General features: G+C 48.9%; 1 protein-coding gene across 2 annotated transcripts in view; it reads left to right on the top strand.

Moving 5' to 3' along the window:
* RHBDF1 (rhomboid 5 homolog 1) overlaps positions 1-17,605 on the top strand; it is a 213,735-nt gene that overhangs the window by 188,958 nt on the left and 7,172 nt on the right. For both annotated transcript variants that reach the window (XM_075319074.1, XM_075319073.1), the window contains 4 exons: positions 1,628-1,722; positions 2,011-2,086; positions 3,702-3,802; positions 13,409-13,562. In XM_075319074.1, coding sequence (XP_075175189.1) covers positions 1,628-1,722; positions 2,011-2,086; positions 3,702-3,802; positions 13,409-13,562 — 426 coding nt within the window. The remainder of the gene's footprint in view (positions 1-1,627; positions 1,723-2,010; positions 2,087-3,701; positions 3,803-13,408; positions 13,563-17,605) is intronic.

Genomic DNA, 17,605 nt, shown 5'->3' with positions numbered 1-17,605 from the left:
GTTGGACCCTCCCCAGCCTAAAAAATAGCAGGCCGCAGCCGCACCAAAAGTGGCGCATCAATTTGATGCGCCAATCCTGGTGCTTCGCACCAGCGCATCCCATTGTCCTGGTGCGGTGGCAAACAAGGTAATATACGGGGTTAATGCCAGCTGTGTAATATCACCTGGCATCAAGCCCTGGGGTTAGTGATGTCACAGTGTCTGTCAGATACCCAACATCAAAACCCAGTCAGTAATAAAAAAAAAATAGACGGCAAATTTTTATTTGAAAAAACACTCCACCAACTTATTCCCTCTGTCACAAATTTATAGGAAAGAAAAATCAAATCCGGGTCCGGCGTAATTCAACAAGGTGGTCCCACGACAATCCATACTCACAGTTCCAGTCATTGAAGAAGATAATGTTCCCTATTGGCTGGGAGAGCAGTGCAGTGACCCGAGCTAACAGCAATAGGTCAGCTCAGGTCACCACAGGGGATGATGACTGCTGCCATCAAGAGGTTAGCTCAGATCATTACCTGTGGTGATTAACTCCACTGCACTCCCGACATCAGCACTCAGCGCTGACTTCCATTGTCCACTACATTCACAAGTGAAGTATCACAAGCTGCAAGTGACATCACCGCTAGTCACAGTCTCAGGTCGCTTGCGAGACTTGATGTGAGAACGCGGCAGGCATAGACGTCAGTGACTAGCACTAACATTATGAGTACAGCGGACTTCCTCACTGCAAGTAATGAACTCAGCTAACCCCTGATGTCGGCACTTGTCAACGCATGGCTGCTTGCATTGCCGTGCAAGCAGATGCTGACACACAGCAGTGCAAGCAGCTGCGGAGCTGGCGCGGGAGTGGGATACAGACTGCAGGGGCACCTGACGGAAGCCACACGGAAGCAGCAATTCTAAAAGTCCATATCGACCCTTTAACAAGTCTTGCCATATGACTTAGGATATTAGCCAAACCAAATACTTAATTTGCAGACATGGTGTTTCGGGTCTCATTAAAGGGTCGATATTGACGTTTAGGATCACTACTTCCAATAGGTGGCACTAGAGTTCAGGTACTCTGTCTCTCTGAAGAGGCAATTTGCAAACTTAAACCAAATCACATTTAGAAACAAATTACAATCGCCAGCTCTATCACACTCGCAATGCAAGATGATCTAAATAATTTCCTTTTTCCTTCGCTGCAATATGACTTGCAACTCACTTCAGGTCTTCCGCTCAAAAAACTTTGCTTGTTGTCCTGAGATTAAAAGATGTTGTGTGCACATACCTGTCCCAAAACATAAAATAATGCAAACATTTTCAGTGATTTCATGAATGTCTCAGCCTATACAATACATTTTCTGCAAAATGTATAATGATTGGAGTATGAGATTAAAAGGCACACATCGGAATTCATCTTCTGCCATGTCATACAGATTCTAGAAGATTTATGGAATTCTAAAATCACAAATGGAACCCTATCTTTGTAATCTAAATGACACTTCAACAGATGCTTTTAGGTGGATTGCATCTTTTCCCAATATGATGTAATTGTTGCAAAATCAGCTGAAATAATGATATCTGAGAGCTTGAAGTTGATTTTTTTTTAACTAAATGTATTTGCAATTGTTGTTTGCAGGTGTGTACAAACAGCACAAATGGCAGCTACCCTAACCATCTTCACATGAATTGCGAAATAACAGGCAGGCCCTGTTGTATTGGAACAAAGGGAAAGTAAGCATATTATTGTATTAATAGTACAGTTATTGAGAAGAACATATACATGGTAGGATGACTGTACACAGCCTAATTGGGCCATAAAGTTGCATATAGCGCACTGCATGTTCTCCAAGAATTACATCACATCCTTACTGGTTTGAAGACAGATTGTTATTTTTACATAGTCATTTGCCAGGCATGTCATCATTCATCACATCCATGATTTGTCTTTAAAATGTACACTTATGGGAATCTATAAAACACTCTAATTAGACATCAATAATTTGTTTCCTGTTTGTCCAGCTGTAAAATAACTTCAAGAGAATACTGCGATTTCATGAAAGGATATTTCCATGAAGAAGCAACTTTGTGTTCACAGGTAAGATTTATATTTTCATAGGTTTTAACTGTTCCACTGAATGTATAGGCATTGTGTATGTTCACGTAACTTACCCCAGTGTACAATACTGCTTCTTTAATCATTTGATATTTATGTAAATTGCCATACTGCTTATATGCGCATATAGGTCTTTGATACATAAGTGCCATTTACACTCTGCGACATCGCTAACGATTTATCGTCGGGGTCACGGTGTTTGTGACGCACATTCGGCGTTATTAGCGACATCACAGCGTGTGACAGGCTGGAGCGACCTTAAACGATCGCAAAAGAGGCAAAAATCGTTTGTCTGAGAGAGGTCGTTTATTTATGAAAAATCGATGTCTGGTCAGTAGCGAGGTTGTTCCTGGTTCCTGCGGCAGCACACATCGCTATGTGTGACACCGCAGGAGCGACGAAATCTCCTTACCTCCGTACACTGGCAATGAGGAAGGAAGAAGGTGGGCGGCATGTTCCAGCCGCTCATCTCCACCCCTCCTCTGCTATTGGACGGCTGCCGTGTGACATCGCTGTGAAGCCGCACGAACCGCCCCCTTAGAAAGGAGTCGGTTCGCCGACAACAGTGACGTTGCAGGGAAGGTAAGTCCGTGTGATGGGTGTTAGCGATCTTGTGTACCACAGGCAGCGATTTGCCCGTGATGCACAACCGACGGGGGCGGGTACGCTCGCTAGTGATATCGGTACCGATATCGCAGCTGTAAAGTACCCTATAAGGCAATCTGTTACTTTAGTTATAGGGATTGTCCAGTCTTGTGGTGAAAGTCTGCAGTCACTCCATGTGACTACATCCTTTTGAATCCTTACAGTGTGCACACTGCATATATGCGGTCACATTCCAACTAGTCATGCTGGGCCTTGCTCAGTAAAGGAATTGAGTGATGCCAAGCACATCTAGTCTGATTTTGGCTGGAAGTATGCAAATCGCTTACTTGTGGTCACCCACTCACCAGCAATAACAGTGAATCCAGACAATGTGCAATGTGCATGCTTTAAGGATTGAGATGTCAGAAGTCACATATAGTGATTGACTGATTAGGTTTCCCGATTTGTTATTGAATTTGCACCTATTTTTTTATCTATTTTCTTTTCTGTTTGAAGACTGTTTTAGGTTTTGCACCAAACTTTTCTAAGGTGCGTCTATTTTGACGTCTATTTTCTACTTATTCATCTGTTCATTTTTTCTCTGTTTACCAATGTGGGCTTACTTTTTGTAATCCAAATGTTTGCAACTGATTCATTGTTTGGAATTTTCTTTTGTGTATGTGACAAATGTTTGTGGAAATGTTAGAGTTGTCTGCAACATTTTAACGGGGAATGTGAATTTTTGCTCTAAAAAGTTAAAACAAAAATAAAAAAAACATTTTTAATTTTGCAAAAAACTTCGCAAACCCGCATGCACTATTTTTTCTTAATTTAAAACTGCATCAAATACCAAAAGATACAAAAACTTTAGTAAGTAAAAAAATAAAGCAAATGCAAAGCTTGGTCCATAATATCCATTTAGGACTCCCTACAGAGATCACTTGAGTGGAGGAGAAGGTTTGTGATATATAATTTATTGTGTCATTTGATGAAATGTCCATATGATTTCTAGGTTCACTGCATGGATGATGTTTGCGGTCTGCTGCCATTCCTGAACCCAGAAGTTCCAGATCAGTTTTATAGGCTATGGCTTTCTCTGTTCTTACATGCTGGGTATGTAAGATTGTATGTTGTCTTTTTCAGCAATAGTTTGAAGAAATATTACGTATTGTACATTGTTAAAGAGGACCTGTCACTTGCTCAAAAAAATGAGTTAAAAGGGTGGTCCACCCATATTTTTTATTGTCTAGTTCGATATTATATTGAGAAACAATGTTTCTCTCAAATACCTTGTGTTGGCAATACTGCCTGTGAGAGGCGCTATTTCAGACCGCTGTTCCCCGCTCTGGTGACGTCACGTCAAGTGCCGCACACGTCACATCCCTGCGGCCGGCTGCAATCTTCCTGGCTCACTGAGCGTTGGGCGGTGTTTCACCGCTGTCACAGCACAGGGCGTCTCCTAAAAAATATGGGTGAACCACCCCTTTAAGTACCTTGAAAATATTCCTGAACTTCCCTGATTCTCCTGGTGTTTTCTGTTTTGTCCTGTGTCACTCCATTGCAGAGATATTCATGTTTATTTCGTCTGGAGCACACTATGTGAAATATCTGTTTGCAGGTCAACTGGGCATTTCTTCGCAGTCTTCGCAGGGGGCATGTATTTGTACCCCTCAGTCTAAGACGCTGTGTGAGGTAAATCCGGAGATATGACGATAAATCATGACATTCAAGTCATGTCAGGAAGCCCTCTCCTGGTGTCACTACCCCCTTCCCTTCACACAACTGGTTTAGCAACAAATCCATGGCCATGTCCTGTGATATGGAAATTAGGTGGCTTTAGGACAATGGATACAGGATGACTCCCTGCCGTCACCCTGTAGTAGGAGCTGCTAGCTAGTTAGCAAGGCTATGGAAATAGCCAGACAGAACGACTCCAGTAAAAAATGGTTCATATCTCGCAAGCCATATCTCCGATAAATATGGCAACCATAACAATGGTGTCTCCGCATGTGGACGATGCTGGCACACCCTTTTTATGGAAGTAGGACATTGGGAAACACACCAAACGTGATATCAGCCATATGGGAACTCGTAGACAGGTCATGAGTCCCCTCGTTCTGCAGCTAAATTCATAACTGTCACAATGAGAGCATTGGCGTCCGTCTACGACGCTCCCAGGCACAGTTATGGCCAAAATCCCCTTTTCTGGATAATTCTGATCCATGCAGGGGGAGTGGCAGTGCTTCCCCGTGAGGTCACTAAGGTAGGAGGAGACCTGGATTTGCCCAGGTTGATAACCCTGCTTCGGCCATTTTCCAGCGTTCTTCTGCTCGGGGGCCTGGTTGGGACAGACCTGTGAGAGAGTTCCTGGAAACCTGGTCTACAGCGCCCCCCTGTGGCCAGACACACAAGGTAACTGATGTAATTGTATACCTGTTTGTAACCCATGCTTTATCTGTAACTGTACTCTGACATATGTATATTCTGTAGATTCCCTATTGTATATATTGTAGTTTCTAGTGTGCTTTAGGCGATTAAATTATATAATTAATCTTGGGCTGTTCTGTTATCTCGATCTTGAATCCCACGTCTGTGTGTTCGGCTAATAGTTACCGTGAAGCGGTTGGTGGCAGCGAGTTGTGCCAAGGATTATTGTGGGGAGGCCAGTGAGACTCGGGAAGATATTATATATTCCGCCCGCGGAGGTCGGGGGAATATATACCTTACTCTCACCGGGGACCCTTCAATAATCGGCATAAGTAGTATAGCGGCCTCCTTGCTTATTGTCGGGCAATTCCATAATTGGCCTGACTATAAGAGGGGCGCTAGAGAGCGCGTCACGTGCTCTGTCTGTCGGTCGGGAGGTATAAAGTAGGGGTGACCCCCACTTGTTACCCCCCGATTGTGACGTACTGGTAGCCAGCGCGGGGGATTTCTGAGTGACCCCCCGGTGGTTTGTGACATATTGGTGGCAAGCGGTGGGATCGAGATAATAGTGTGTGTGAGTGTGAGACCCATACTCCCAGACACTAAAGACTGCCTGCAGCAGCTGTGGCTGCTGGGGTCTTCAGACTAGCTCAACACTAGAGTGTCAGAGTGCAGATACTGTAAGGTGTGTGGAGGCATCAGGTGTCAGTTCTGTGTCAGTGACCAAAAGTCTGCAAGAATGGCTGAGAGCACCAGGAGCAAAGCCAAAGGAATGGCCGATGCTCAGGCCAGAGACGATGATGAGGTTGTCCACGAGTCCTCCAGGAGCTCGACGCCAGAAAACAGCTCTGCAGAGGACATTGCACAACCGGGCACTGCTGGACCAGATGAGGAGCAGCTCGCCCAAGGGTCCTCAACGAGCCAGATGCCAGCCCTCCGCTCTGCAATGGACAGTGAAGCACCAGGCTCCGCAGCGGGCCGCAGATCACCACGTGCCATTCCACCGAGCCTGGGAGGCTCGGATAGCCTTCTTCAAATGGCTATGGCCCTTCTCCAGGCTGGAGACCGGGATACCTACGAGATACTCATGGCAGAGCGCAGGGCAGAGCGGCAGGCAGCGCGTGAAGAGCGCCAGGCAGAGCGTGACTACCAGCTGCAGCTAGCTCAGCTCCGGCCCTCATCAGCCACACGTGACCTTCAAGACACCAAACTTCCAAAGGTCCGTGTTGAGGACTTCCCAGTGCTGGAGAAGGATGGAGACTTGGACTCTTTCTTGACTGCTTTTGAGCGGACTTGCTTGCAGCACCATCTGAACAAGGACCAGTGGGCCAAATACCTGACCCCCCGTTTAAGGGGTAAGGCCCTGGATATCCTTGGGGACTTGCCTGCTGAGGCAGATCAGGGCTACGACACCATCAAGCGGGCCCTGATCCAACAGTACAACCTCACCCCGGAGTCCTACCGCAAGAAGTTCCGGACGCTGCAGAAGGGACCAAAGGACTCCTGGGCTGACCACCGGCGGGCACTTGCCCGAGCTGCCGACCACTGGACCCAAGGCCTGCAGCTTTCCACCGGACCGGAGATCCTGGACTTGTTCATCACGGAGCAACTCTTGTGGAACTGCCCTGAGGATCTCCGCCAGTTCATCCGAGACCAGAAGCCAAAGGGATCCACGGCTACAGCTGCCCTTGCCGATGACTACACCAACAACCGGGCCCCTGAGGCCAGGAGAGCGGCCACCAGCAGCACCTGGAGAGGGGGTAAGATGAATTCTGCGACTGCCCCACCTGCCCCTAGACTGCAGGGGGTGTCCCCCTCAACTCCCCTCTCCAGGCCCGTGGCGGAACCAAGACGGTGCCACCAGTGCAACCTACCTGGACACTTCAAGGCCATGTGCCCTCAGCGTCCCAAGGCCCCGGCTCCGTCCCCGTCCCAAGGGCCGCCCAAGGTGTATTGTGTGGGTGGGGGTGGTGGTAGGTCCCTGGACAGCTTCCAACCTGTCACCGTCGGCCAGTCTGTGACCATAGGACTGCGAGACAGCGCCTCGGAAGTGACTCTGGTGCGGCCTGAGATGGTGTCCCCCCAAGACTTGATCCCTGGAAAAACCCTCGCTGTCTCCGGGATTGGAGGCATTGACCCGGCGCTGCCTGTTGCTGACATTTATGTGGACTGGGGCGCAGGGCGAGGGGTGAGGGAGGTGGGGGTAACTGATCGGATCCCTGCAAACGTGCTACTTGGGACAGATTTGGGGCAGATAACCTCCCAGTTTGGGCCCCCCCCAAGGGCTGAACCTTCAGCCAGTACTGACATGACTCCTGACAATGTTAATGTGTTATCTATGAATGATGTAAGGGAGGAGGGAGTGAACTCTGATATTTCTGCTTGCACAGACACCATAGACACACACGCAGCTGCAGCTGTGACAGGAGGGGAGGGGGTCAGAGAAAGGTGTGACAATGCCTCTACAAGTAACCAGCCTGTGAGCTGGGATCTGCTGCCCTCTGCAGGGATAAGCAGAGAGCAGGGTGCTGCAGGGGGAGGACCAGTGTGTGGGGTGGGGGCTACCACAGCAAATGTGGGGTCCCCAGAGATTTCACAGCGGGGTTCTGTTGCTGCAGGAGGGGAACAGGCAGGTGAGATTGGGGCCGGTCCAGGAGCGGAAGTGCTCCCAGGTAAGATCTCGGTGCATGGTTCCCCCACAACCGGGGTGTCAGGAAGCCAGGTAGGTCTGCCTGAACCGGCGACTTGGTCAGGAACGGAGGAGGAGCAGGCACGACCCACGGTCGCAGCGGCTGTGGCCGCTGTCACCCGCAGTGGGAGTGCTGGAAGCCAAGGGGCCTCCCGGAGGTCCGATAGCTCTTCCCCTTCTGACCAAGTGGCAGCCGAGTCAGGTGGAGGCCAGGACACAGGTCCCGGGGTACTGACTGAAGATGTGACAGTCTCGTCGATTCTGGCCACATCTAGTCAGGAGTTTCAGGCAGCGTTAGAAGCTGACGACAGCCTGAAAGCTCTAAAGGAGCAGGCGGCACAGCCTCCCTCGGACTCGGACCCGGAGCGAGTGGTCTGGGACCAAGGACGGCTGTACCGGGCCACGGTCCAGCAGGGTTCACCGGAGGCGTGGCCCAGGGACCGACAGTTGGTGGTACCCTATCCGTTCCGGACGGAGTTGTTGCGGATCGCACATGAGATTCCGATGGCCGGACACCTAGGGATCGCTAAGACCAAGGCCAGGTTAAACCAGCATTTCTACTGGCCAAAAATGGGGGCCGATGTGGCTGCCTACTGCCGTTCGTGTGAAACCTGTCAGAGAGTGGGGAAGGCGGGGCCACACCCCAAAGCCCCACTAGTATCTCTGCCAATCATCGATGAGCCTTTCAGGAGGGTGGCTGTGGATCTGGTCGGCCCGCTGGCCATCCCCAGCAGCTCCGGGAAACGCTTCATACTGACGGTAGTTGACTATGCCACCCGGTACCCAGAAGCAGTGGCCTTGTCGTCCATTCGGGCTGACAAGGTGGCCACCGCATTGCTGGAGATTTTCTCCCGAGTGGGTTTTCCCCAGGAAATGCTCACCGACCGGGGGACCCAATTCATGTCCCAGCTGATGGAGACCCTCTGTAAGCAAGTCCAGGTGCGACATCTGGTGGCCAGCCCGTACCATCCACAGACTAATGGCCTGTGCGAGCGGTTCAATGGCACCTTAAAGCAGATGCTTAAGATGTTGGTCGACTCCCATGGGCGTGACTGGGAGCGGTATCTCCCACACCTGTTATTTGCTTACCGGGAGGTTCCACAGGCCTCAACAGGATTCTCACCGTTTGAGCTCCTGTACGGGCGACGTGTGCGGGGCCCCCTGGCTCTGGTGAAAGAGGCTTGGGAAGGGGATTTGGCCACCCCTGGAGTGTCGGTTATCGAGTATGTCATGCGCTTCCGGGACAAAATGCAGGCCTTGACGCAACTGGTACACGACAATATGGCTCAAGCCCAGGCCGATCAGAAGCGTTGGTACGACCAGAACGCTTGTGAGAGGACCTACCAAGTGGGTCAAAAGGTGTGGGTACTGGTCCCCGTACCACAGGACAAGCTTCAGGCAGCCTGGGAAGGCCCATACCTCGTGTACCAGCAGCTCAACCCTGTGACGTACCTGGTCACCCTGGACCCTGCCCGTGGAAGGCGGAAGCCCTTCCATGTGAACATGATGAAGGCACATCATGAGCGGGAGGCATGTGCGCTCCCCGTGTGCAACCTGCCCGAGGAGGGAGAAGCGGAAACCCTCTTGGATATGCTAGCCCAGGTTAGGGCAGGCGGATCCATTGAGGATGTGGAGGTTGGCCACCAGCTCTTGGAGGACCAACGGTCCCAGCTGTGGGCCACCCTACACCCCTTCCGGGGGTTGTTTACCAACCAGCCCGGAAGGACTGACTTGGCTGTCCATCACGTGGACACTGGGGATCATCCCCCGATCCGGCGTTCAGCATATCGGGTCTCCCTGGAGGTGCAGCAACACATGCGCCAGGAGATTGACGAGATGCTGGAGCTGGGGGTGATCCAGGCATCCAACAGCGCTTGGGCCTCGCCTGTAGTCCTCGTCCCTAAGAAGGACCGAACCACTCGGTTCTGCGTGGACTACAGGGGGCTCAATGCTGTCACGGTCGCCGATGCGTACCCAATGCCACGCATCGATGACCTGCTCGATCCGTTGGCCGGGGCTCAGTACCTGACCATCATGGACCTGAGCCGGGGATATTGGCAGATCCCCCTGACTCGCAAGGCCAGGGAACGCTCTGCCTTTATTACCCCATTTGGACTGTACGAGTCCACGGTGATGCCATTCGGGATGAGGAATGCCCCTGCCACTTTCCAGCGGATGGTCAACACCCTGCTCAAGGGACTTGAAGGGTACGCGGCCGCGTACCTGGATGACATTGCCGTCTTCAGTCCCACCTGGGAAGATCACCTAGAGCATCTAGCACAGGTGCTCAGGCGGATCCACCGGGCAGGTTTGACCATCAAGCCGGGAAAGTGTCAGCTGGCCATGAGCGAGGTCCAGTACCTCGGTCACCGGGTAGGTGGGAGAACCCTGAAGCCCGAGCCTGAGAAGGTGGAAGCCATCGCATCCTGGCCCACCCCCAGGACCAAGAAGCAGGTGATGTCCTTCTTGGGGACCGCTGGGTACTATAGGAGGTTTGTTCCATGCTATAGTAGCCTGGCAAAGCCCTTGACGGACCTCACCAAGAAGAAGCTGCCCTCTGCAGTCGATTGGACAATGGACTGCGAGACAGCCTTCCGGGCCCTAAAGGACGCCCTGTCCAGCCCGCCCGTGCTACAGGCAGCCGACTTCACGCGGCCGTTTGTAGTACAGACCGACGCCAGTGACTTCGGCCTCGGTGCGGTGCTCAGCCAGGTGGACTCTGCGAGCCAAGAGCACCCAGTCTTGTACCTGAGCAGGAAGCTGTTACCAAGGGAAGTTGCCTATTCCATGATGGAGAAGGAGTGCCTGGCCATAGTGTGGGCCCTGCAGCGTCTGCAACCCTATCTATACGGGCGCCACTTCATCGTGGAGACGGGCCACAATCCCCTCAGCTGGTTGCACACCGTCTCTGGGACGAATGGGCGATTGTTGCGATGGAGCCTTGCGCTCCAGCAATACAACTTCACCATTCGCCACAAAAGGGGCCGTGACCACGGTAACGCAGACGGGCTGTCCCGACAAGGAGAGGTCGCGGACGGGCGCACGGGGGAACACCGGAGTGTGCTGCCCCCTAGCGCCCTCAAAAGGGGGGAGGTGTGAGGTAAATCCGGAGATATGACGATAAATCATGACATTCAAGTCATGTCAGGAAGCCCTCTCCTGGTGTCACTACCCCCTTCCCTTCACACAACTGGTTTAGCAACAAATCCATGGCCATGTCCTGTGATATGGAAATTAGGTGGCTTTAGGACAATGGATACAGGATGACTCCCTGCCGTCACCCTGTAGTAGGAGCTGCTAGCTAGTTAGCAAGGCTATGGAAATAGCCAGACAGAACGACTCCAGTAAAAAATGGTTCATATCTCGCAAGCCATATCTCCGATAAATATGGCAACCATAACAATGGTGTCTCCGCATGTGGACGATGCTGGCACACCCTTTTTATGGAAGTAGGACATTGGGAAACACACCAAACGTGATATCAGCCATATGGGAACTCGTAGACAGGTCATGAGTCCCCTCGTTCTGCAGCTAAATTCATAACTGTCACAATGAGAGCATTGGCGTCCGTCTACGACGCTCCCAGGCACAGTTATGGCCAAAATCCCCTTTTCTGGATAATTCTGATCCATGCAGGGGGAGTGGCAGTGCTTCCCCGTGAGGTCACTAAGGTAGGAGGAGACCTGGATTTGCCCAGGTTGATAACCCTGCTTCGGCCATTTTCCAGCGTTCTTCTGCTCGGGGGCCTGGTTGGGACAGACCTGTGAGAGAGTTCCTGGAAACCTGGTCTACAGCGCCCCCCTGTGGCCAGACACACAAGGTAACTGATGTAATTGTATACCTGTTTGTAACCCATGCTTTATCTGTAACTGTACTCTGACATATGTATATTCTGTAGATTCCCTATTGTATATATTGTAGTTTCTAGTGTGCTTTAGGCGATTAAATTATATAATTAATCTTGGGCTGTTCTGTTATCTCGATCTTGAATCCCACGTCTGTGTGTTCGGCTAATAGTTACCGTGAAGCGGTTGGTGGCAGCGAGTTGTGCCAAGGATTATTGTGGGGAGGCCAGTGAGACTCGGGAAGATATTATATATTCCGCCCGCGGAGGTCGGGGGAATATATACCTTACTCTCACCGGGGACCCTTCAATAATCGGCATAAGTAGTATAGCGGCCTCCTTGCTTATTGTCGGGCAATTCCATAATTGGCCTGACTATAAGAGGGGCGCTAGAGAGCGCGTCACGTGCTCTGTCTGTCGGTCGGGAGGTATAAAGTAGGGGTGACCCCCACTTGTTACCCCCCGATTGTGACGTACTGGTAGCCAGCGCGGGGGATTTCTGAGTGACCCCCCGGTGGTTTGTGACACGCTGCCAATCACAACTCCGCATCATCTGAGATTGATAGACTGCTGGATCAATTGTTGAAATGTGATTGGCAGCGTCTCAGATTGAGGGGTGAAGGCATGCACTCCCAGAAAAGACTGTGCAAGAACCTAAAGTTGACCTGTAGGCAGAGATTTCACATGGTAGACTCCAGAAGAAACAAATGTGAATATCGCTGTAATGGAGCAACGCAGCACAAAATGGAAAAAAGAGCTAATACCATTGGGCTGTGTATAACACCACCCACACCTCTGATCGGTAGCTTTCGGTATAAACTGTGATTTGTTCACAAGCTGCTAACTAGTGGTGGGGGCTGGGTTACACAGATTAGTTGGACTGTCTGTAACGTGAGCTGTAGTCCCATAGTGCTACTCTCTTGCTGCTAAAATACTGATTGTATTGAAACTACAACACACAGCCTGTATTTTATTACTGTGTTTGTTTTCTAATGCTAAACTTGCCGGGTTAGTAACATGGGTGTCTAATGGGTGCCTGTCCATTATTAATTCCTGGGCTTGATGCCAGCTGTCAATTCACAGCAAACATGAACCCTAAAATTATTACCCCGACTGCCCCCACACCAGGGCAATCGAGAAGAGTCTAGCAAAGCGACAGAATTGGTGCATCTAATGGATGCGCCACTTCTGGGGGGGGCTGTGGCCTGCCATTTTTAGGCTAATAAGGGCAAAATAAACATTGACCTTCCAAGCCTGATAATACCAGCCCTCTGCTTTTTGCTATACTTCGGCTGGTTATCAAAAATAGGGAGGACCCCACATAGTTTAAAAAAAATTAGGTAAATTAAAAAAACGGCATGAGGTCCAGTCTATTTTTGATAACCAACCAAGGTGAAGCAGACAGCAGAGGGCTGCAGTCCGCAGTTGTCTGCTTTACCTTTACTAGTTATCAAAAATAGGTGGGAGCCCACTTAATTTTTATTTTTGTTTCTTAACTGTTCACAGCAACATTCAGGCATCATCCCTATGCAATAAAGTTTTTCAAATGGTTGTGCTGCAGTCTTTAAACAAACTTTATTAGCATACGAACAGCACCGAAACTTGGACACAGACTTTTTAAAAGGCTATGTTCAAGTTCGATCCCCTGAAATCCCGAGGCTGGCACGAGCCCCAAACTTTACTATTCGGATTCGCTGATTTCTATTAGTGAAAAAACATGATCTGCTCCTGTTCATTTTTTATATGTTTTTATTTGCAGCATCTTGCACTGTTTGGTGTCCATGTGTTTGCAGATGACAATACTTCGAGATTTAGAAAAGCTGGCCGGCTGGCATAGAATCTCCATTATTTACATTTTAAGTGGCATTACTGGTAATCTTACTAGTTCTATTTTCCTGCCTTACAGAGCTGAGGTAAGCATAATTTGCAAGTGTTGTTTTTGTAGTTTGATGCACCATTTATACAGATAGAGTAATTCAGGATAAATAACTAGGCACTTATATATATTGTGGTAATGTGAACTTAGCCTAAACCAAGACATGCAGTTCAGAAATGCACATTGGCCCCTAACATAAAACTTGATGCAAAAGTGTTGTGATTTTTGACATTTTATGCCAGACCCAGCTCTGTTATGTCAATGTATTGAAAAGCGGGTGTTGCTTGGGTGGCATTATCAGGCGCACAACAAAATCATCATGATTTACTCCACAATTGTGATGTATACTGTAACAGAAATACAGTTCCTGATGGCAGCTGAAAAATGGGCCAAATTCATTGTTGTTCACAATTTGGGTATCTTATTCCAGTGTACAGTTCATTAAGACTGGCATGCAAAATGCCAGTCTTGAGAAACTGATGCCATATTTGTTCCTTCTGTTTAAGGCCCTCTTCACACGCACGTGTCTCCGGTACGTGCTAGGTCCGTTTCCGCATGTACTGGAGACACAGGCACACGTAAACCCATTAAAATCAATGGGTTTATGTGCACGCACGTGTTCAGCCATTGGCCCATGCCTCCGTGTGGAGCAGACGTGAGCCCGTGTGCTCCATACGGAGGCATGTCTGTTTTTCTCCGGCAGCACGGGTGTGACGCGGCCCGCACACGTACCACACGGATGTAGTGTGGATGCGGGCCCACATGACACGTGCCGGAGAAACACACATGTCATTGTAAAAATAAAAAAAACACATACCTCCATCAACCCTGCAGTGTCTGCCACGGCTGTCACCTGCATTCGACTCTCAGTGAATTTGAACAACGCATCTTCTTCACTGGGGGTCGGAAGCAGCGTCAGTGGGGCGTGGCCTGTGCCGGACACTGTCATTCAGCACCACAGACAGCTCCAGAAGAAACAGGTAAGGCGGGACTTTCCGTTCTCCATGTGTTATTACGTATAACACACGGAGAACATGCATGTGCCACAAACACTGCACACGGGGAGCAAACCACTCCTTTAATACGTCCGTGAAAGAACGGTACATTTTTTTCACATGCATGTGAAGGGGGCTTAAGGCTAAGTTTACATGTTCAGTAATCATCTCTTAGAACAGATCCAGCAGCAAAAAAGATGTACAAGCACAACATTTTTTGTCCCTTTTGAAAAATTTGAATTTTTCAGGATCTTTTTTTTTTAACATGGGAGACTATGGAGAATGGATCCGTTAACTTTGCAACTTTTTTGCCAATGGATTTCTGCTGGAGCCGTTCTAACGGATGATTACAGGACATGTGAACACAGAGTAATGGGGATGGGTAATAAGAAGAGCAGATAAAACTGGGAAACTGTGAATGAAGGCGTCTATAGACATACACAAGTTTTCTGAGCTGGTGACTTTCTTTCCATTTTACATTCTGGAGGTCAAAAGCAGTTACATTGCTGTATAAGTATCAAAAAGAATGAGAAAAGTATCCCAACTTCTGTTTGAATGGCTTGTCTTGAAAGCTACATATGAATCAATACAAAAAAGCAAGACAAAATAAAAATATTGGACCCGTATAAATACATTTTCATATGTACATCACATTAAAAAAGTGAAAGCTTTTAACGCAGAAATTTTCAGTACTGTGCAAAAGTTTAAGAAGGCTGTTGAAAAAATGCTGCACAGTATGAATTGTTTAAAATATAGAAGTATTGACATTTTAACAATTTACAAAATGCAAAGTGAATGAGGAAAAGAGAAATCTAAATGAAATCAATTTTTGTTGTGACCACCCGTTCCTTTCAAAACGGCATCAAAACATAAATTCTTCTTGGTACTCAGGCACACAGTTTTTGAAGGGACAATGTAGGGAGGTTGTTCCAAACATTTAGTTGAACTGACCACAAAAGATAAGAGAATAAATTTACTGCCTCCTGTTCTACAGCAATCCGTGTTCTATAGCCACTGGATTGGAACCCAACAAAACACCTACTACTTTACAACATCCGCAGCTCTTTTGATTAGCCAACATAGTGCAACATCGTGTGTGCATCACACCGCAACAATGTCGTTAAGTGAAAAGTGGATAGTAGTACAGTCTTAGGGCGGCTTTGCACGTTGCAACATCGCACGTGCAATGTCGGTGGGGTCAAATCGAAAGTGACGCACATCCGGCGTCACTTTCGACATCGTTGTGTGTAAATTCTAGATGATACGATTAACAAGCGCAAAAGCGTCGTTCTCGTATCATCGGTGCAGGCTCCGACTTTTCCATAATTATGCTGCAGCGATGGTACGATGCTGTTCCTCGTTCCTGTGGCAGCACACATCGCTGTGTGCTATGCCGCAGGAGCGAGGAACATCACCTTACCTGCCGCCGGCGGCTCTACGGAAGGAAAGAGGTGGGCGGGATGTTTACATCCTGCTCATCTCCGCCCCTCCGCCGCTATTGGCCGCCTGCCGTGTGACATCGCTATGACGCCGCACGACCCGCCCCCTTAGGAAGGAGGCGGGTCGCCGGCCAGAGCGATGGTCGCAGGGCAGGTGAGTGCATGTGAAGCTGGCATAGCGATAATTTTCGCTACGCCAGCTATCACAAGATATCGTACCTGCGACGTGGGCGGGGACTATCGCGTGCGACATCGCAGCATCGGCTTCCAATGTCGCAACGTGCAAAGCCCGCCTTAGTGTGCGTGTACAAGGGGCTGCTGATAAGTCTTTGGCTTTACCCAGAAAGAGACGAGATAGGATGATGAAACTTTACATTTATTCCACATACTCTCCACTGATGTCAACACACATCTTACATCGGTATTCCAAGTTCTATAAGGTTGTTCCTCAAACCAGGCATCCGTAGCAGCCATGGCATCAGAAATGGTGTGAAATTTGATACCCTTGAGCTGTTTCTTCAGGTTTGCAAACAGATGATAGTCGGAGGGAGCTAGATCTGGTGAATAAGGTGGGTGGTCAACCAACTGGAAGCCCAGCTCTACCAGTTTTGCTATAGTTGCTTGTGCAGTGTGAGCGGAGGCATTGTCTTGCAGGAACAAGATTTCTTTGGACAACTTGCTGCCCCTTTTGGCCTTCAGAGCTGCCTTCAATTGGTCAAAAAGTGCAATGTAATACGTTGCATTGATGGTGGAACCCTTTTGAAGGTAGTCCACTAGCAGCACACCCTCCTTATCCCAGAACACTGACACTATCACCTTAGTGGCTGATTTTTGCACCCTGAACTTCTTTGGACAAGGAGAACCACTGTGCCTCCACTCTTTTGACTGCACCTTGTTTTCAGGGTCATACAAATAAATCCAGGTCTCATCCATAGTGACCAGTCGATCCAGGAATTCTTATCAGTCCGGAAACGCTGACAAATGGATGGGAAGTTTTCACTTGCATGCTTCTCTGATCTGTTTTCAAACATTTGGGGACCCACTTTGCAGATAGCTTCCTCATGTCCAAATGGATAATGACACAAACATGTTCACGGGAAATCCCCATGATGTCTGCTATGACTTTAGCTGAAACTTGTCGATTCCCTAGTATGAGGTTGTGCACAGCATCGACGATCTCTGGAACAACAACCACTCATGATCGTCCAGAACGTTCCTCATCATTGGTGCTGAAGTGGCCTGTTTTAAATTTGGCAACTCAGTTCTTAACTGTGGAATATAAAAGGCATTGATACTCCAATGTCTGTGACATATCACCATGAATATCGTTCACGGACTTTACTGAAGAAACAAGAATTTTATCACTCCTCTGCTCTCAGTTGATGTGAATATCGCATTAGACTCTGCTATTTTGTTTTCCCGCGTGCGTAGAACACTGTTGCCATAAGCAACAAACACAAAATTTTAAAAACATATATTAGACACATAACGCTTTCATGTGATGTAATATTCATTACCATAGTGTCATGTCTCCACCGGAGTCCGCTCCTGCGACTTCTACTTCGATCACCAAGCGACGCCGTGTTCCCGCCATGGATAGTGCTGGTGATGGGAGAGGAGTCGTGCCCATGGCTCTGCTGAGCGCA

This window comes from Anomaloglossus baeobatrachus, chromosome 7 (assembly GCF_048569485.1).
Source record: "Anomaloglossus baeobatrachus isolate aAnoBae1 chromosome 7, aAnoBae1.hap1, whole genome shotgun sequence".
NCBI classification, from domain to species: Eukaryota; Metazoa; Chordata; class Amphibia; order Anura; family Aromobatidae; genus Anomaloglossus; species Anomaloglossus baeobatrachus.
This window is presented reverse-complemented; position numbering and strand designations above follow the sequence as displayed.